This window comes from Onychostruthus taczanowskii, unplaced genomic scaffold (genome assembly GCF_017590055.1).
Source record: "Onychostruthus taczanowskii isolate IOZ18803 unplaced genomic scaffold, ASM1759005v1 scaffold20, whole genome shotgun sequence".
In the NCBI taxonomy this organism is placed as follows: domain Eukaryota; kingdom Metazoa; phylum Chordata; class Aves; order Passeriformes; family Passeridae; genus Onychostruthus; species Onychostruthus taczanowskii.
Window position 1 is genome coordinate 15,025,759 of NW_024499240.1, and position 21,631 is coordinate 15,047,389.

At 39.6% G+C, this 21,631-nt stretch overlaps 1 protein-coding gene across 2 annotated transcripts in view; it reads left to right on the forward strand.

Annotated features, from left to right (window-relative positions):
• Positions 1 to 647: 647 nt before the first annotated feature.
• The window catches only part of COL5A2 (collagen type V alpha 2 chain), a 98,048-nt gene continuing 77,064 nt past the window's right edge, over positions 648 to 21,631 (forward strand). The window contains exon 1 of one of the 2 annotated variants that reach the window (XM_041403455.1): positions 648 to 1,236. In XM_041403455.1, coding sequence (XP_041259389.1) covers positions 1,134 to 1,236 — 103 coding nt within the window. In that variant the 5' untranslated portion in view covers positions 648 to 1,133. The remainder of the gene's footprint in view (positions 1,237 to 21,631) is intronic. The other variant, XM_041403456.1, reaches the window with a different exon arrangement.

Sequence of the window (21,631 nt, forward strand, 5' to 3'; positions counted from 1 at the left end):
TCTGTATTTCCCTGCAGCAGGTATAGATGACCCCATTCTTAGCTAATGAGGGGATTAGTGACTGAGCTTCCTTTCAGCAGACCATAAACACTGTGGGAAGAAAGAAATTTAACATTCTACTCCCAGTTGCAAGTGATCCACAAAAGAGAGATTTGCTTAGTGCTCACGCTAGAATGCTAATTAAGGCACATTGTTAAGGGCTAAATACTAGGCTGGGGCTTAGGTAGGCTTGTCAGGGAACAGGGGCAGAGAGCCCTGGAGAAAAGCAGGTATTTGGTTAGTTTGAACGGGCATTCTGGTATTAAAAGTGTAGAGCATCTTCCGGTGATTTCCAACAGTCTTCCCAGCTGGTAGGACAGTAAATATAGAGCAGGTAGGCATTTGAGGAAAGATTATTCAGCAAAAGAATTCATTTGAGAATGATTATTTCCCTTTGAGTGAAGGGGGCTTATTTGCAAGTTCCTGAAGCAAGCTGCCTTATTTTAGCTCTGTGAGCCTCTCTGCAGGGACTGGAGTCCCGTTTGATAACACAGCGAGGCAGGGGGCAGTTATCAGGGGAGAGGAGGAAATCCTCCTCTGGCGCGCTGGAAGCGACCGAGTTCCTAATAAGGGAATCGGCTCCAAATGGGGCTATACCCTCCATTTCCAGGAAGCGTGCGCTGGGTGTGGTAAAGGCAGAGCTTTCTCTTCCTGACAGCTTCTTAAAACTCTGCTTTTGCTTGCTTACTAAAGGATCCTGGAAAAGCACATGCGCTGCACAGCAGCAGGAAAGTATCCCGCAAGTGTGCTCGTAAAGAGAAAAGTTCAAGGAAGAGTGAAGCCAGCTCTGATTCGGTTATTTACCATCAATCAGACTGTTGCTTGGCAGGGAGTGGATGGTTAGGAGCCTGAACGAGCTGAAAAGGGGCAGGAAGAAAGTGGAGGCAGCATTCTTCCTATTTAAAGCTGCATCCCCTGAAAGGAGTGTTTGCAGACTGCGCTGGAGCTGGTGCTGAAAAGAGGGCTCGCAGACTTTGTCCTGGAACTGATGCGGAAAGGCAGAACGACTCCTCAGCTGGCTTCATGGTGCTAAAATAACCTTACGATTCTGCACTTTTTGCTGCCCAGGGAGGATACATGTCTAATATCTAGGCATGATGGCAGTCTTGGTACAAACGAGAACTTTTTTCATCCTCGCTGCTTTATTAGGCCGATTTGTAACCATAAAAGCGCAAGAAGTGGAAGAGTATGAAGGTGGTGAGTTTCTCTCTACCTCTAAAACAATTACCATAATCCCCCCTCTTTGCATGCAGTGTGTTTATTGTGTGATTTGGCTAGTAAGTGGAGTGGAAAACCTAGGATACGAGAGCATTGCTTTCACATATTGAGAAGGAGGCAGAGAGGGCTTTGCGCTTTGGGTTTTTGAGCGGAAGACCGAGGTTTGCCGCGCTCGCTGCGGGCACAGAGCGGGAGGGGCGGTCAAAGGCCAAGTGCTGCCGCGGGGCGCTCGGGCTGAGCCCCCCGTCCCGGCGGGGCTGCGGCCGCTGGGAAGTTCCCAACAAAAGAAAGGGCTTGGGACGCGGCTGGAGGACAGCTGGGCAAGCGAGCTGGGAGAGTAAACACCGAAGCCTCGCAGGGTGGAGTCGTTTGCGCTGAACTACATCGGCTTTCTCACATTCTTTGTTTTAGAGAAATGCAGAAACGTGGATTCTCCCCTTTTTTTCCACCCCTCCCCCCTCCTCCTTTTCATTTTCCTTTCTTTCCTTCTCCGGCTCGTTTTCCCCCAGGCTCTTGCGGAGGGGCTGCCTGACGCCGAGGATGGCACAGAGCCTCCCCTCGGCCGGGGGCTGGCGGCGCGGGGCAAGCTCCGAGCGGGCAGGAGCGCTGGCGAGCTGCGAGCCTCACCCCCCGACCTGCACTGACGGCGGCTGCTTGGTAGCCCTTCGTGTTTAGTATCATTTCAATGCCTGCCAGAGAGACACTGATGGTCAGGAGTAGTGACTGGTCTCTTTCATCAGTCGGGATGGATGTGGTGATCTGTGTTGATTTCCTGAAATGTGAGCAGGCTGGCTGTGGGATAGTCTGGAGCTATTGTACTCCGGAGCGTACTTCCTAGCTTCTTATATGTAACACTGGCTTCTTTTCGAAATTATGCCCTACAAAGTCGCTTTGTAGGGCATTCCAGCACATTGTAGGATGTACCCTACAATGCAGTTTGCACTTACTTTATCGTGTATTTTTAAGAGCCTACTTTTTCTTGTAACGGAACTTCTCTGGTAATACGCTGGATTGCATAAGTGAGGAGGAGTCAAAGCCTGATGAATAAACCAGTGCAATATTTCTGAAACTTTTGTTCTACAAAGCAAAATGAGACTGTCCTGCCCGTGCACAGTGTGTAAGAAGTCCCATAGAGGGGGCGCTTTATATAAATTTGTGAGTGTAATTCATATACTTGCCATAAAGGGAGGCACGTATTATGCATTTTTCAGTTACATGTAATACCGAACAAAACACTTGTGAAAATACTGACTTCATTTTTGGTGTCCATTTAATAAAAATTATAGCTTTTTGCCTATTTAAAAAAAAATCAAAATTTATATGAGTTTTCTGTGGAGTTATTACATGTCATTTACTAGATTGTTGGAATTATGGAAATGATGGTATAAGCCAGTAGTGTAGCAACAAGTTCTGGGATGTATTTCCCATGTGCTGCTGGCTGAGGCAACTGAGAGGTACGTGGTAAATCAGAGGGCAAAATATGTTGTAATAAATTAGTGACATCTGTTTACACTTACATCACTTACTCATCTTCCTGTTTGAGAATTAATGTCTTTTGTCTACTATACAGACCTTTTTCCAATGTTCATTATATTAAAAGGAAACCAAATCCAAACCTATTTTAGTGTGATGTGAGGGTTGGTGAAGATAGAAGTAGGGTGCATTCTACACATTGGTCTGGTTTAATTGCATAAGAAAGGGATTTCACCTTTCATTTAGTTCCTGACTGAAGCCTACAAATGCTGAAGAGTGGACAGGTTTTACCCTTAGTTTGTCTTGGGTTTGATATTTGTGTAGAGGTCTAACATCAGTCAACATTGTATTTTACTGCAAGTGAATTTGTCTGTAGAGCTGCTTTATTTCTCCTTCACTTATGTACTACTTGAATATAGGCACTACCAGATAAGCAAATATTAGAGGTATCTGGGAAGCAAGAAGGGCACTTCAGGAAGTGTAGATTAGAAAATCTATCCAACTTTCAGAAGGGATGTAAACCAGTTGTACCAGCCATTTTTCATGACAATCCTAGAAAAAATAAGGATTGAATGCTGCTTGTCAACTTTAGACACAGTGGCAGAAATAGCTTTTGTGGTAGTATGTTACGGAATTTATCATAAGGGGGATTGGTATTGATAGATAAATTGAATATAATAAAGCATATAAAGTGGTTAAAATATCTTAGTGAAAGATCTATGATACTTCTTCAAATTAAACATACTGCTTAACTTTTTGTCACTTACCATTCCTGTGCTTTTAAATAATGCCAGTTTCTTTATTAATTTTTTTTTCTCTTGAAACCCTTCCAGATTGATCTGTTCTGCTCAAGAGCACTTGGCTAGTAGTGCTCCATGGCGCACGTCCTTAAAATGTATGTAAAAATGTGAAAACCAGACACTTCCAAACCTATTACAGCAAAATTGGTCATTTTGAGACGGACTGTTTAAAAGTTATTTATCAATAAGGTCAGAGCTGCAAAATCCTAGAAGGACTGGAAGATCCTGGTTTTAATTTCTTTGTAGGAACCTGGTCTAGTTCAGAAATGCAACAGGATCAGAAAGTGCCCGGGAGGTGACTGAAATTTTGTGCTGTTTAACCACTGAATACCTGAAAACTCTGAACTTTTGGTACGGGGTTTTCCACACAACTCTATGATCTTTCCTCCTTTCCTAGGGCTTGGGATAGATGGAACTACTAGTAGAAGCAGGATGTGCTTCTGGGATCCTTTCTTGTCCCCTTGGGAGTGTAACAGGTTTTTAAAAACAAATTAGAAATACACCTTTAGTGTGTTTTCTCTTCAATCCTATACTTGCCTTCGGTTGTCATAAGTTTTTGCAATGTACCTTTGTAATAATTTCCTGTCCACCTCTTGTGGTGTCAACTCTCCTTCAGCTGAGATCAGTGTGAGCCCTGATGCTGATTTAAAAATATCTAATTTGTGAACAAGGAAAAACAATAAATGGTCATTTTTCTGTTTAGATTAATAATCCTCTTTGCCTTTTTTGAATTCTCAAGGTCTTTCATTTTGTCTGGAAACCATGCAAAGGAGACAGGAGAGTTGACTGACTTTGGAGACAAAAACAGTTCAGCTGCTGCAATGGGGGCTATTAGCTGTGTCCATTATCTTCTCACTGATACTATCTTTAGGGAGATAAGACCTTGTTACATTGCACAGTCCCCATAATGGGACAAGTGTTGGGAATAAGGTGACAAGTGAAAGTCGTCTGTAGCTATGAGAAAGTGAAAGAATTATTGAGTATTTGTGCCAAATACTTTGGATTTTATGGGTCTTTCATCTGTGTAAAGAGTCCTCACAGCTCCTAAGGAGAATGACACTGTATGATTCTATATGAAAGAGGAAAAGCAGCCCTGTTTTTACAATTGTCACAATTTTAGTGAGGATCCAATAGAACTTAGAATTACAGAATTATTTAGGTTGGAAAAGACCCTTAAGATCATTGAACCCAACTGTTTGCACAGCACTGCTTCAGTATATTGATACTCCAGCTCAGCTTGGTGCTGGCTGTGAACTTGCTGTGATCCCCTCGTGCAGATCATTGGCAAAGATACTGAACAGAACTGGGCCTTGTACTGAGCTCTGGGGAACACCACTGGTGATCAGATACCAACTGGATTTAACTCCATTCACCACCAGTCTTAGGGCTTGGCCATCCAGGCAGTTTTTTACCCAGTGGAGAGTGCACCCATCCAAGCCATGAGCAGCCAATTTCTCCAGAAGAATGCCATGGAAAACAGTGACCAAAGCTTTACTAAGTTCCAGGTAGACAACATCCCAGCCTTTTCCTCATCCCGTAAGTGAGCCACCTTGTCATAAAAGAAGATCAGGTTGGTCAAGCAAGACCTGCTTTTCATAAACCCATGCTGGCTGTACCTGGTTATGTATGTAAATGTAAATGATAATCCCCTGATTATGCTATATTGATTCATTTTTCCCCCCAAAAGTTCCAGATCCCCAGATTATGTCCATACTTCTGCTTTCTTATGTCTGTACCTCTGCTTTCTTAGTGAGAAAACCTGCACATGTGTTTGGGGGTTTAAGTATAGTAAATAATTAAAAAATAGGAATTAATATAACTCTAAACAAACGGGAATCATAATTCTGTGGGGACTAACTAATTGAATTAGAAAATTTGGGGTTGATTTTCCTGACTGTAAAAGTGTGGGAAAGATACTCTACACAGAAATTTCTACAAGAAGACTCCTCGAGGGGACTTCTTCTGTTCAGCCTGAGCAAAACTTTGCTCAAAATTATGGAATACATAAAATTGAGGGTCATGTTGAACTATCTACATTAACTTGTAGTTTTTTAGGAAAATACATTGTGATTGAAGAATAATTGCATGCTGTGTTTGTTAGTGCAGGCATTTTTCCTTCCTGATATTTACAAATATGGATTATTGCCATAGAAACTGAATGGTCATTTCATGACTCATGTTTTAACATGCTCAGTCTTTATTTCTTGGTGAGGTCTTTTCATCCTTGCAGTTTGTTTCAGTGTGAAAACATTCTATCAGCTTGATTTGCTCATGCAAAACATACAGGATTGGTCCTATTTAACAATAGTTAAATGTAAATTGTTAAAAATATGTCTTTTTTAACTTGCTAACGCTTTAGAAATTTTCAGAAAAAAATAATCTACCAAATCCCTTGACTGATGATAAATGCTCCTAGGAATCCCTGCTTAGGAACAACTCTGGTGTTGAAGTTATGTTTACTATTTGGGTACACTGTAAGTTACAATTTTTCTGTGGTTAGAATTAAATGTGGTCAACTGACCACTTAACTTGGTTTTTGGTGTTTTTTCAGAAAAGAAACACAGATTCTTGTGTGTATGTGCAGGGAAGCAGGAACTGCAAGGGCAGATCTTCATGCAACAATATAATCCTTTAAAAAAACTGAGCAGATGTTCATGGCCTGTATACAACTATTTTTCCATATACAGAGGAAGGCAACAAACTCAGTGCCAAGAAATAACAAAGTAATAAAAAATAGTCGAAATTCCAGCTGGAGGCATGTGATCTATCCTTATATGTGCACTGTTTCACTTATGTTTATCATTGTGACCCTGCACATTTTTGTGTGTAGAGTCCTGATAGAATTTTCTCAGAAATTATTCTTAGAAAGAATAAATCAAAGTGTTAATCCAGTGGATTCTCAGTTGGGTCAGGGAAGAGAGACTGGACTTGCACTTCGGTTTATTGTGTAGACAAACCCCCCATTCTTTATATAACCAACAAGGCAAACCCAAGCATCTTTTAATGTAAAATGAATAAATTAATCAGATTAACTTGGAATTTCAGTTTTTGACAAAGGCTTCTTGGAGTTTGAACTTTCAGAGCACGAGGAAGGATTGTTGCACTGCCTGAAATCTCAAGCTGCAACAGACCCACCTTGTTCAACTGTCCTTGAATGCCCTGGTGAGGCTGTCACGTGCAGAGGGTCAGGTATGATTTGAGCTGGAAAGTAGGATGCATTAATTCCAAGTTTAATGAAGAAAATGTATTTCTTTCCATTGTATAAAATGGGAAATCAGGTACTTTCAAGCTGGAGAAAAATGGCTCTTATCTATGACAGTCATGTAACACTTAGAGGAACAGAGATACCCCAGGGGGTGGCATGATGTATTATTTATGTCTTTTATGTAATCAGTGCATTGTGTATGTAGAAATAATACCGTTTCTCTAGATACTGTTTTTTGATCATGGATTGTTCTGTGATTCTGTGCTTTTCCTAGCTTAAATTTAGAGGAGTTTGAAAAGTTAGTGCTGTTCCTGAACTACAAGAAAGGATAAACCAGTGGTACTGACTATAGGAAGTAACACAATTATTTTAATATAAATGGTTATTTTACAATTTGATTTATAATTATGAAAACAATAATGTGCTGGAAGCTTTGAATGATGATAAAGCCTTGATGCTGTAGTAATTAAAATATCCAAACCGTTGCTTACAATTATCTCTTCTTAGTAAGCAACATACATTTTTCATAGCCTGCTGTGCTGCCTTTTATTCTTGCAGTGAGAAACAATTCCATTATTCCACTATCCCACCCACATTTGCTGCAGAAAGGTCATGTGTTATATAAGCATGAAGACTAAGAATGATTGTCAGAGAGCCAGTGGTGGGATGCTCCCTGTTCAGGGAGCTTCTATTCATGCAGACCCTCGGGATTCTGTTTGTATCTGTGGCTGAAGATAGGTCTTGTCTTTGGAGAGCTGTCCTGAGGTTGTTCCTTGGCCATCTGCTGCCAGCTGAAACTTGTTTGGAGCTTTGGAGAATTTGCATTTTTCTGCTGCTCTGTATGAGCAGTATAGCTGGGAGACTGATATAATGAAGTTGTTTACATACTGAAAAGCTTTCATGGTGATTTGTGTCTTCACTACTTTTCATTTATAGCCTTTGGACTGTGCAGCAGTAGCATGGGAGGACTAAAGAATTAATTTGAATCTTTGTGCCCTTGTTCTTTGGATAATGTGGCTGAATAGAAACACAAACAGCGACTCTGATACTGCTGGCAGGAATTCAGAGCTTTGGACATGAACTCATTTAGAGTACGAACAGAAGAGTAAACTGTGTCCCTGGGGTCTGCTCCCTGCTGAGCAGTAGATGTCTGGCAGAGAAGGTCCATACAGTATCTTCTCCAAATATTCTTTGCTCGTTAAGTGCTTGCCAGCATCCTTCAGCAAGCTGACCACCTGAAGTTCAGGATTATGGGCATAATGGCAGTGTAGGGTAGGAAGAGATTGAGGGAGATAAAAGAAGAGTCATCACAGAACTGTTCGGGTTGGAAGGGACCTTGAAGCCCATCCCATTTCACCCCCTGCCATGAGTGGGGACATTTTCCATTACACCAGCTTGCTCCCAGCCCCATCGAACCTGGCCTTGGACACTTCCATGGATGGGGCAGGCACAGCTTCTCTTAGCAGCCTGTTCCAGGGCTTCATCGAACCCACAGGAGAGAATTTCTTTCTAGTATCTAATCTAAACCTGCCTTCTGCCAATTTGTGAGTTTGTCCTGGCCCAGATGCTCCAAGATTATTGCTTCACATTAAAATGATAATGAAAATCCAGCTACAAGCCAGAAGGAAACTGTTCCTCATTTGAGGAGAACTGTCTTGGGCCAGCTGTATTATCATAGGTACTCAGAAGTTATGCTGAGGGAGCATTTTGTTTAAAGCAGGTCTCTCTCTTTCAAGAAATCATAGACAAGCTTTATATTAAATCACTTTCTAGTCTGAAATCTCATGTCTCCTGTCAGAATAAACATCCCAGCAGATCAAGAAAAAATATTTAAGGAAAAAATTAAAGCAGAAGCAGCGAACAGAAGCTGTTTTACACTCAGCTTTTCACATATACTTTCTTTACAAGGTTTTGTCAGATCTTCAGATCTAATAAAAATGTGCTGAATTGCCAAAGTGATTGCTATCCTATGACAGTTATTTATGACTTATTTTCTGTCTACTTCAAAGTAGGAGTTTTTTCCTTCAGCTGGAGTGTCTCATTTTCCAAATGCTGAGAATGATTTAGTCATCTTTAAACCATCTATGCTATTTCAGAATAATCAAGTTACCCTGAATTTATTTCATCCAGATTATGAATTATTGTTGACAAGTGATATAATCAATAACCTAATAAAGTTTTGGGTTTTTTTAACCAAGTATGATCTCTTTTTGGCTTTCTTGCTTATATCAGTGATGAGCCCCTTAGTAGGAAAGATACCATTGAGTAGCTGGGTTATCTCACTTCTCAAAGGCTCCTGGAGGCTTCCTTAAATTCTTCTGAATAATCCTCAGCATGTCCAAAGTTCTGAGAATAGAAGAGGAAGAGAAGCAAGAGGCAGGAACTTTCAGAAGGGGGTTGGGAGTGTGATGGGGCTCGGACCTCTCGAGGAGTCCCCAGCTCCGAGCATACAACCGAGGGGTCATTGTCCTGTTGTGACTTTGGGCTGTGGAAAAGGGTGGAAATAGCTTGCATTTTCCACTCCTTCAGAGGCACAGGCAAAAAGTGGTATCTCTTTTCCTCTGTATTAATTTTCCATTGGAGTGACTTCTTTTACCCTTAAAATTCCCAAACCAGCACGCATAATGCATGCATTGAAAACCTGTTGGTTTCTAATACTAAAAAGATTTCATATGTGAGGAAGAGAACGCAATTCTAAGAGTAAATATCTGTACTTTAGAACTCTCTGGAATCAGGAGTGTTGTGGTCTGTGAAGATCCCCAGTATATATGCTCACATCTTTGAAGAAAATAACATGTTTGTAACTTACTGCATGGTAAAGATTGAGGTGGTTTAATATATAGTGTGTTAGATTTTTGTAGGGCATTTTACGTATATATGTGACTGTGGTGTCTTCTGTATGGGAACTACAGTGCAAGGCAGATGCACCTCACTGGTGAAAGTCATGGAGGATGATTTCCAGATGTTTAGTGCTTGCTTTGGCAAGAGGCAGAAAGGACTGGAACACTCTTTGGCGGCAACAAAGGAAGGGAAGAACCTGATGTCAGAGGCATTGAGCCTGGTGACAAGCAAAGCAGAACACGGAAAATGGAGCCATGTGGGGAAGGAAGAGCCAACATGACAGTATGGCTGCTGTCACCACACTGAATATTGGAGTTATAGCAGTGTCTGGCAGAGTGCTGGGAGCCTACTTCGAAAATTAGGAATGAGGTTAGTTAAGTTATCCTTTACCCTTTTTTTTTTTTTCTTCCTGCTATGATAGAAAATTCCATCTAAACCTGGACAGTAAGCTTGAATAACTTTAGCATGCTTTGATTTTATATTTTCACTGTAAAGTGAAAATATATAGGCCTTCCTATGAATTTGTGAACTTAGAAAAATAGGAATGAGGTTAGTTAAGTTACCCTTTTCCCTTTTTTTTTTTTTTTTCTTCCTGTTATGATAGAAAATTCCATCTAAACCTGGACAGTAAGCTTGAATAACTTTAGCATGCTTTGATTTTATATTTTCACTGTAAAGGGCCTTCCTATGATTTTGTGCAGTGCAGAGCACAAAGCATCCTTGATATCAAACGAAGCCTTAGGGTACTACTGTAATATACATACTGAGTCATTGTGCTAATAATACATTTCTGGAATGGCATGGATTTTCATGTTGAATAGCTGGCTGGTTTCAGAAGTGGAATCTGGCTCCTCAGCAAAGAAATCTCTGGCTAGTGAATCACCTGCTTGCTGTAAGGTTTCAGTAGGCACCTCTCTGGGGCTGGCTGTCCTTTTCAGTGTACACACCAACACTCTACAGCTTTACCACATTTTAGCAAAAACACACTTCTTGGTTTGGTTTGTTTTTTTGGAGAGAAGAGCAAGGTGAGATGATGGGGAGAGAAGAGCTAAATCTTGATCTCTTTAGGCTGTGCATGTTTGCCCTTATGAAGAGTGCCAGAGCCAAGCGGTGTGAAAGGCAATGCTTTAATGTTAGTGATATAATTCTCATGGTTTTTAAAATGAGGCTATGGAACACTTAGTTCTTGGGGTTGGCTTTTTTTTTTTTTTCCTCCAGCTGTTCTCTGTTTCTTTGAGCCTTTCCTGGTTTCCTAGGAAACCTCTGCAGTATGGAATTTATCTATTTTACAGGCAGTTTATTTTTTGTGTTTGAATGTAATGAACATGGAAAGTAAATATTTGGTAATTTAAGTCTCCCTTTCAGGAGAGTAGCTTAGAACCTAACTTGAGGCACCTGAATGGTCTTATTTATTGTAATGAGACAACTTATATCTTTATTTTATTTTCTCCTTAATCAATGAAAATTTTAATTATTTCAGTTTTTCTTTTAAAAGAGGGCAGCAAGCTTCAGGGTCTTTTAAGCTGAAGTAAGATTTGATTAGGTAAAATGATGCAGCAGTGAGTTGTCTTAAATGGAATAGCTATCCTAAATAACTTTTATCAGTTATACTGACATTTTTGCACAAATTCATGTGATTTGGCTTCCTGCCATCAGTAAACATCAGTACAGAAACACAGCCCAGTTTCTGGTTTCACTGGAAACCAAGGGAATCTTGGTGGTTTTGGTTTGAGTTTGCTTTATGCTCAAATCTGACATATCAAAGGTTCTTGCATCATCTCAGATACACATGTTCAAAAGACCATGGAAGTTAAGGCTTTTGGGGTTCTCAAGATGATTTATGTGCCTAATAATGCTTAATATAATAGAAGAACTCCTGCTAAATTTTACATTTAGCTGCAAGAGATTCAGTAAGGGCTTAAGTTTGGGACAGAATTCAGCATGCCTTAGTCAGGAGAGTGACTTGGCACTTCTAACATCCTGATCTCTAGCTCTGTCTGGAAGAATGCTTTGGGACCCCTAGGCTGGAGTGATGATAGCAGAAGGGAATGTGACTGCCTGGAAAGGGGATGCTCCTATGGTCCTGTTTTCTAACAGGATACAGCTGTGGCTTAGTCTGAGTCCTAGAAATGTGAGTCAGTGTTGACTCAATGACATGAGAGGAAACTTCCTGGTGTGACAGTACCCTGCCTTTCTTTTACTGGGGCTGGAATCACACCTGGGCAATTCCTGACATGCTTGCAATTTCAAAATGCCAGGGGCGAGAGCACAACTCTGCTGCTGCTCTTCACGACTGCATGCACATCCCTGCGTTCAAAGCCCAAGTTACATCCTTGGTCCTACCTGCCAAGTAGAGTTCTCTTGAGAAAAGGAGTAAGGCATTCTGACTGGGCTGCTTTTTTTTATTTATTTTTATTTATTTATTTATTTATTTTTTAAGTCTACTTACCCTGTTGGTTGAATGTTTAAACTTCTGAAAAGGAGTCTGCAAATATAGCTGAAATATTGCACTGCTTTTGAGCTAAAGCTGGTCTTGGATTGAAATATGAGTTGGAGTGAAAGCATGCACTCTTAAATAGTATTGTTACCCAGACTTAGTAAGCACCCATAGTCAAATTAACTGGGGTGATCTTAGGATGCAGGAGAATAGTTCCTGGAAATGTGTAGCTTCATCAAATGATGCCCTCTGGGCTTTGCTCTTGGACACAGCTGGGAGCCACTGTGCAGCACTTACTGTAGGGTATTGCAGTAGAGGTATAGGCTGTGCTGAGCTCATGTATAAAGACCTTTACCCAGTTTGTCCTTTGCTTTCTACCCTCACACAAGAAAAAAAGGTCTGGTTTTAATGGATGCCTGTTATCTCCCAGCATAATCTTATAAATCTGAGTCTGGCTAGCATTAATGGAGTGGTTCATCTTCTGACTTTGAGTTGTTTACTTTGAAAGCACAGATCTAGTGCTTCTTTAGCAAAATGATATGCTTCTACTGAAGTTAGTTTTTAGTTTGTCATAACTGCCACCTTATGCTTCCAGTCACCAAAATCAAAAAATCGGAATTATTTTTTTACCCCAAAGTGCATTTTAGTTCTTCATGAGATGGCTAAAAAACTCATAGTCTTGTGTGCATGTACTTTCTCTCTCGCTTGCTTTCTTTTTATTTTTATTTTTTTTCCCCTTAAATCTCCTCCCTTCCGGAGGCTGAGAGACTGAAATTCCTCCTTGACGTTTGCATGACTTAGAAAATTCTAAGTAACTTGTTTATACAATGGAATGCAGCTCACAATGAGATGTAAATACCAGCGCACTGATCCTCTGGCTTTTCCTTTTGTCTTGGATTATAACTATTTATTGAAATGGCAGAGTGAGCTTTAGGACATTTTGTCCGAATCAAGCAAGACAAATAGCTAATTATTATGGCCCCTTTTGATATCTAACAAACTGTGAAGTTTGAAGCTAGATCTAGCTCTGGCCTGGTTCTTTCTGTATTTGTCTCAGGAGGCACAAGGCAAGATTTTTTCACAGGGTGGTATAAGTTTGTTAGATTTTTGGGGGATGGGCAGAGGTTTTTTTTTTTTTTTTTCTTCTCCTTCATCCTGGAGTTATTTAGCATAATGAAGATGAAGATTTGACAAGGGATTTCAGCGCTAATGCAGAAGAAGCTTCTCTTTCCCTTTGTGCGTTCTGTTAAAACAATGCTTCTTGTGCTGCTTGCCTTCTCTGAGAAGACATCAACAAATGGTATAGGACAAGCCTGGTTAAAGCAAATTTAATTTAAAAAAAATTGCAGGTGGTTCTGGCTGATAATAGCCTCTGTCACACTGAAAAACTTATCTTCAGTTTGATTAGGAATAGAATGACAATGTTTCAGGAATACAGATATGAAAAAGAAAAAACATCTGCTGTGTAACTTGTAGGTTATTACAGAGGCAGTTACAGCAATTATATTTTTGTGCAATGCAGCACAATATCTTCAGGCATCTAAAATGTTTCTTTCAAGTCTTAATGAACTAAACATAGCCCCTGACCCTGAGGGTGATGTAGGCGTGTGCCATTCTCTGCTATACATTTTTTGTAGCCCAGTAGGAGATTTGAGGCTGCAAGAAATTGCAGACCTAAATATTATCCCTAATGATGGATGTACTACTAAAGAACACAAAGTATTTCCTCAAAATACCTTTTTTGCTGTTGTAGCTTACACTACTTTTCTTGTTGGTTGGTTTGTTTTTTTTCCTTTTAAATTCCCATCCTGTGGGAAACTTGTAGGAGGCTGCAACCAGACCGATCTGGTTTTGGAAATGAGATTGTCTTCATGCAAAGTGCCTGAAGGGTAATATTCTCCTTTTAGTCCAACTAAATACATAATGAGTTTTCCAGTACCTGTGTTAGCACACTCAGAGCTCTATGAGGAAGAGTCTGACATGCTTGCAAAATGCAGGTTTTTGTGGCCTGTGAAATTTCTGGCACGTCATATGTGACTAAAGCTCATGGCATGTGCTGCACCAGGGCTTTAGACTGTGTTTACTCAGAGAAACTTTCTGCAGAAAGAAATGTAAGTACTATGGACTCTAATGTGGACTATTTGGTCGGGACATGAATATTCCTTTTCTAATAAAAAGGAAAAATTTGATGCCTTGAACAGACTGGTCTATATGTTATGCAGTCTGCATAAGAGTATAAAAATAGAACAGAGAACAGAAAAAACTGAAACATATTGCAGCTCTTTTTGATCCAAACCCAACTTTGCATTTCTGATTAAGGAATATTCTCTGAGTCATTGGGCATTTGAATTCTTTCTTTTCCTAACATGTGAATAGTTCAGCAATTGCCTGAAATTAATCAGTTATTGTGTAGGAAAGTTTTCCACTCAGCTTAAGGTGTTACCTATGTTCCTAAGAAGTTAATGTTAGAGAAGATGGTTCCAGGACATCAGGTGCTTTTGAGGCCTGATTGAAAGGGAGTATGTTTGTAAAGCCAGTTCTGGAGCCTGTGTGAAGCATAGCTTGGCTCCTGTGTAGTGCACTTCTGAGGCAGTAGTATAAGCTCTCCTGGTCTCTCAGGCTTGACACTAAAATGCCAGGAATATTCAGCTGTGTAGCTCAGCTGCAGGAGGATGTTTTGCAAAAGACTGTTAGACGTTTTGTGTCCTGTTTGAAAGAAGATGCTTCTGTTACCAGGTTGATGACTGACATCAGTGCTATTCTGTGCTTTCAGTGTTTATTTCCAGGTGTGCATCTGGGATTTAATTTATTGCCCTTGAGAGATTCTCAAGGGTAATTATGTTCTGAATAAAGCAGTCACAGGTTTTGTACCTTACCAGTTGGCTCTTCTGTCTTTGTGCCTTTAGCACTGGGCTCCTCGGAGTGTATTGTTTTCAGAGAAAGTTTGCCAGTGATCAATGAGGCCTTTTTCCATATTGACCTCAAACGTTTCTCAATTACATAAATCCAGGCAGCCAGAGCAATGAGGTGTGCACAGAAAATTTACTTCATGGAGGAATTTTATAGAGCTTACAGTGCAGTTAAGTTGAAATTAGATAGCAGTTATGGGAAATGCATGGTTAGTTATGCCTTCCCTCATGCTGTGCCTTCCCTCAGTTCTGTGCCATGAAAGAAACACATATCATTCACTCCAAATTTGGTTTTGTTGTAAATTAATTACTTTGAGGGTAAAAAGGGAGAACTAGTTTCTTTAATATGTATCAATTCCCATTAGTGAAACAAACGGAAAACCAGTGCTTGGCTGCTGATCCTAATTATGATTCTGAGTTGATTCCTACATTGGAAAAACAGAATAAACATGTACACTTTCATTGTTTGTCTCTATAGATCAGCATGAAAGTGATTAATTTCGAGTTAATGTTTTTAACAGTGAAGTTTTATTTTCACAACCAAGGTGATTGTGAAGTGGAAATTTGATTGTGATATGCTTGGCACTGAACTACCAACCTTAGATATGTTAATGTAGTGAAAATACTATTCACTGAGATTGTTTGAAGGAGAGCCACCTGTGCAGATTCTGTGTGTAACTGAGATGATAAACACTTTATTTGAATCTGATATTTACAGGTTTATTTGTACAAGAAAAATTTTGGCTGAGAAAATGATGAGTGAAACTTTTTTTTTCTTTTTATCATGCAGCTCCCAGGTTTTATTTGTTCACATGCTTTTTATTGTTTCACATGTTTTATTTGTTTTTCCTCTGGTCTGCAGTATGTAGTGTAAATTCAGAGTTTGATATAAGCAAAGTGGTCTTTTGAAAATTGCTTGGAAATTTCTCCCTTTCACCAGAAGAGGTTGGGCCTGATGTCGGTGCTGAGACCCATGAGCTGATCCTGAGGTGACATCCAGGCTGCCACTGTGTGTGATGAGCCTGCTCCCTTCTTTTAGGCTGGTACATTTAAATGCCAAGCCAGTTTTTGTAATTCCTGAATTTCACACAAAACCAGTGAAATAAGCGAAACCTACCATTTATTTACTTCAGCTTTCATGAAGGAGGCCTATCCCAGGCTCTAGGCAACCTGCCATCAATTATCCATACAATTCATAACAAAAAAGGCAAAAAAGCAGTAAGCCATACCCATGTTTGCCAACTGCCTTAGCTTAGGGGTACTGAAATCACCCAGTCCCTTGCATTCTCTTAGCCCTCTAACTCTGCTCCTATCAAGCATTTGTTCCAGAGACAAGCTATGTCTCTGTTGGAGTTAAAAATGTACATTTTAATATATTCCAACAGATCATGAAATTTCCTAGTTTAGAAAGCTGGCTGTGCCAAGCTCCTCTTCTATAGACTATAATTTCCTTTCCGAAGAGAGAAGGAGCATCTGGACCTACTCAGTCCCCAGCACAGAGCGTGTCCACGTCAGCAAACTGGAGCTCCAGTGTGGCTGCCCAGGGTCAGCTGTGGGCTGCCTGGAATCTCCTTATTAAACAAGTCCAGAGTTTTGGATCTGGACCAAGCCCCTAGAACTGATCATGCTGGGACATTTGAAAAGTCCTGTTTCAATACCAGAACTCAGTTACAAAAGGTCATTGATGCATGCTGCAGACATTTCCCTGTGTGCTTCAAGTCTCAGATTTCGAGTGCAAATTCTTATCTGAGCATAACTATGATTAAAATCCCAATTAATAGAGGGGTCTGCTTTCATTCATTTTGCCAGTGGACAAGGGAATAGGCTGTGTTTAACTTTCATGATCTTAAACTGTCAGTTTAAGATTGTCTTGGTTTCTTTAGAAAAAATTGTTTAGAACTTATATTCTTAGCCACTGAGACTGGATAGAAATTTTCCAGCAATTAAACTACTGTCAAAGGCCATACTTGAATTGTGGTAACATTAAGTTATAATTTGGCATTTATGGTAGAGTATTAATTTTGGGGAGAGGCTGGTGTGATATCTAATTTCTGTCCTGGTTCTGTCTCCATGGTTCTTTCTAGATGATTGTTCTTCTGACTTCGCTAAGAGGAAATACACTAACATTATTTTTGGCACTAAACTCAAGGACTGTTGGCTACTGCCATGCTTGGGTAGATGGAGGTATACAAATGGGATCCTCAGTACACATTAGTCAGGGAGATTGGACCAAGATGCTTCCGCAGGACAGCAGTTGTCTCCGGACCTTATGGCCTCAAAAAACCCCAACCACAAACCTCACACTAAAAACCCAATCCCCTAATCCCCCAAAGAAAACCCAGCACCAGTCTGGGTTTTCTGGGTTTCAAGGTGCTGTGTTGGCAGCCAAGTCCCACCCAGGATGCCTCTGAAAGGCTTGTTTGAGCAGTGCTGAACCAAGGTCACATCTGCAGTGGATTCTCTGGGGTTGGTTTTCAACACCAAATAATTTTGCAGTATATTTTTCCTTTGATTGCAATTTCATACTTTGGTTATTTATGCATGAAAAAAAATGTACTGTCAAGTCAGATCATTTGACTTACTCTCCTGACATTTCTGTTTGGAAGAGGCAGATCTTGGAGTAGGTCTTCATCTGGTGTAAATTACAGTGCTACTATTACTTCAGTGGAATAATTTACGCCAGCTAAAGGTCTGCAAGATAATCCAGAGACCAGGGGTGCCCCATGTTCTGTGTTTTGCCCCATTGTCTGTAAAATTGGAATGTATTAAAAACTGATGAGTTCCTGTTGTGGTGTTTGTTGTGCTGTGTACAGCTAATGCAGATCATAGTTAGCAGTCACACAATGAAATTCTTATCCTTACTAAGCTTACCTTGCATGTAAAGGACATGCATAAATTTGGAAACATTTCCTAACCTCCAGGCTGTAATTTGGGGTTAGGAGAAACTCCCACAATGCACACACACTTCTAAACTGGAAAAACAACTGAAAATGTAACAAGCTGTCGTTGGCTACTTCTTGGGTTCTCATCCAACACAGCCCTGAAAAGCCCAAATTAAGGTTTGGATTAGGGCCTCATTCAGCTGTTGTGATGTTGTTACTGAGATTCACAGTTCTTTTTCCTAATTGGAGAACATGAAACATAGCTTTTCTTCCCTCCTGGGTGAGAAGTTGGGCCCTGGTATGTCCTTGTATTGAGTGACCAGTGGGTGTCATTTCAGGTGCCATGTGATGTTGCACGGGAAGGAAACAGACAGGATTCAGTGTGTTAATTCCTGCTCAGAAGTAGATAACACAGTATTTTCACTGATACAATTGTACGTGTCTTAAAAGAGGAGCAGATCTTTTTGCCTGGTCCCTCAGGAGTTGGGCAAGTCCTTGTTAGGACTGCAAGTGTTGCCTTAGATTCTGTGATATTAGTAAAACTACTAATAGTACTACCTAAACATAACTGCAGGAGGCTTGTTTGTCTCCTCCTCCCTGAAATGTTTTGTTATTTAAATAAAGCATTGGGATATCATCAAACTTGTGGTCCACTGAAATGAATAAAATTAGGCAAATTATGTCCATGTTGTTCTTTTCTGTATGTTAATTCAGGAAGAAAAGCAGCTGATAAGATTAATATCCAGATAAGTGAACATTTGAAGTTCTTGAGATCATGTAATCTGGAAATACAGAAATGTCCTGATTGCTACAGAGCTCTTCTTAATAGGCTGAGGCAAATGCTGAAGTGTGTGTAAACAAATCGGTGTGTGCATATGTTGGGCAAAAGTAAGAAAAGCATTGATTATCTTGATCAATGAATATTAGAGTGTATCACTTAGAAAGAAAAGCAAGACGTTGTGAATGTTGGCATAGTGGGATATTATTTATTTTTTCCCCCAATTTTTAAGGAAATGTTTAGGAAAAACTTATGCTTTAAAATTTCTTTCTCTTCTGGTCAAACTGTATTTTCAACAAAGAGGCAGAAAATAGTGTAAAACAAATTTAACTTGTTCTGAAAAATTAAGCTTTTTTAATTAAAAAAACTGAATTACTAGACGAAAATGTACTTAGAAGTCAGGCTTTTTACAATAGGAGAATTTCTTAACTGATGTCCCTGTGTGAGTAGTCCTTAATACAGTGAGATAAGCACCCCTCATCTCTTCCACAACATCTGTAACAGCTGTCCTTAGAGCCAGGAAGATCTCTGTCCTTGCTGCAGCACTGCTATGGATGTTTCCAGTATGCTGACTTGATTCAAAAATTACGTAAACAAGAAAAATGTACATGGAGCCAGAGAATTCACAAGCTGTGAAACTCAGGTGGGGGAAGAGTTGAGCCCCATGTTGAGAGGAGACATTTGTTGTTTCACTGGTTTCTTTGCAGCATCACAAAGCACAGTGGATTGTTGGGGAGAACTGGGAGAGGAAACAAAAGGGGAAAAGGAAAGTATATCTGTCTTTCAGCCTTGTGCTAAATCAGCACAGATTTCAATTAAAATTTAGTGATTTTCTGGGGTTTTTTTAAAGATCTTAAATTTCTGTGCTACTTAGTGTTCTCTGGAATTGTCCCAGAACTTAGTAAGCAATGTGGTTGAACTTAAGTAATTGTTTAATATTGTGTATTGGTTAATAATATGCCTTGTGTTCCACAATGAAAATAATCAAGAAAACTTACATTAAAAAAAAATAATGGCTTGACATGCTTTTGTATTTAATGACTAATTATAATGGCGTGAGATATGATTCTTTGTTTCTCTAAATAATTCTCTTCCCTCTTTTTACCCCCTAGTTGATAAGCATAGCTTGGGAAAATGGAAGTATGAAATATGACACTGACATCAGCTTTCTAAAATTCCATTCTGACAAGCATTTTCTGTACTTCAATTAGATCCTGACAGAAGTGCAATCAAAATATTTTGTAGCCAGTGCAGAAAGGCAGGAAATACTGTTAATCTTTGTGGGCTGGGGTGTTTATTTTTATAGCTATGGATTAAAGTCTCTCCTATAGTTGGCCGGAGAACTTATTTGATAATGTTTAGTTACTTGGCATCACATTGGTTTCCATAATTGCCTTTCCCTGTATTACACTGCAGCTGTTGCTTTTCCAGCGATCCAGGTATTGCACTCTGAGGTACCTGAGATGAAACCCTTGTACTGTGTTAACAATTATCTCTCCTGTGTGTGTAATGGTGGCAAGGCCCTTTAAAAAATTACTTTCTGTATGTTTATAAATGAGTTAAAAGTGTAGCTCTTCATTTGGAAACATTTCTGACTGTAAGTATGTTTGTCACTCCAGTGTATGGAATAAACACTGCCAGTTCTGGCTTGTATTTCTGGAGGGTCTGCATAAATGCATAATTAAAACAAAAGCAACAAAAGTTGTGTTATCCCATTGTAAGGGCTCTTTGGTTATGATGAAAGTAGTGTAAGTAACTGTCTATAGCAGTTGATCCTCTTTTCATTTGACAAATGTTTAATGTGGAGAAATCATATTTCTCTTAGTTATGGAGGGGACTAATGGTAAAGTTTATAGAGTAAAAAAAATAAGCAGAAGTTTCTGTGTAGTGTTTGAGAGTAAAATCTGTTAAAAAAGCGCACCTAAAAAGTTTAAAAACCCACCTGGGAGTGTCCGTGCGTGAAAATGTAGGTTTCCACCTAGAGTCAACTTCAGCATCTTTGAGGCAGCCAGAAGCCATTTTTTCATTTGAAACAATCATGCCAGAAGATGGAATGTCCTTGTAAAAGTATTCCTGTGAGGAAAGGTACCAAAACCATGTGAACTGGACAGCTTTATTTGCATTTGATAACTGCTCATGAGATGAAATCAGGCTGAAATGGTACCTTTGCTTGGTTGTTGTCTTCTGTCAGGATCAAAATGTAGTTTGTTCAGGGTGACAAAATAGGACGTGCATTGTATAACAGAGACTTTTGGCTGTGAAGAGCAGGGGGTAATCACTTTCTAATAGAACTGAAAAAAAAAAAAATCCAGATATTTGTGGAGCATCTCAGAAAAAAACCCAGATTTTTCTTTTTTTTCCAGTGGACTAAAGGTAGGTGGTTGAATTGTCCTTTCAATACCAGTGTTATTAATGTTGCATGTGATGTAGCTGTATTTCTAAGTAAGAGATACTTCATTTAAAAAAAAATATCTCTAAAGTACTTAAAAATATTAGCAAAATATACTCAGCAAATTTATATTCTTGTCCTTCAAAATAAGGTGAAATTAAGTGCAGTTCTCTTGACTACTTTTATGACATAACCAGAGAGGCAGATAAAAATTCTGTAAAATTCTGGGAACAAATTTCTTTCCAGGAAACAGAACTACATGACTTCTCACGATGTGTGATTAGGCAAGCAATGGTGAAATGATTACAGCATCATAGAATATCTTGTGTTAGGACCTGCCAGGACTGTGGAGTCCAACTCCCATCATAACATTAACACCAAAATCATCATTATTATTATTATGGAGAAGCAACTAAACTGAGCAATAGTTTTCAGTCTGATATTGAAAATGCTTTAAAATTTTATAAAAGCTATTTTTTTAGACAAATCAGGTGTTAAATAGATTCTAGATGAAAAGAAATTGAGTTTATCTTTCCAGCTTAGTGCAGACTAAGGTCAAATTTCTACAAAGTGACCTCTAGTTGGCCTGCCAAAAGAAAAAAAAAAGAGGAAGGAATGTACTTGATGAGTAGCTGTCCTCACAGTATCTCAGGGTGAATG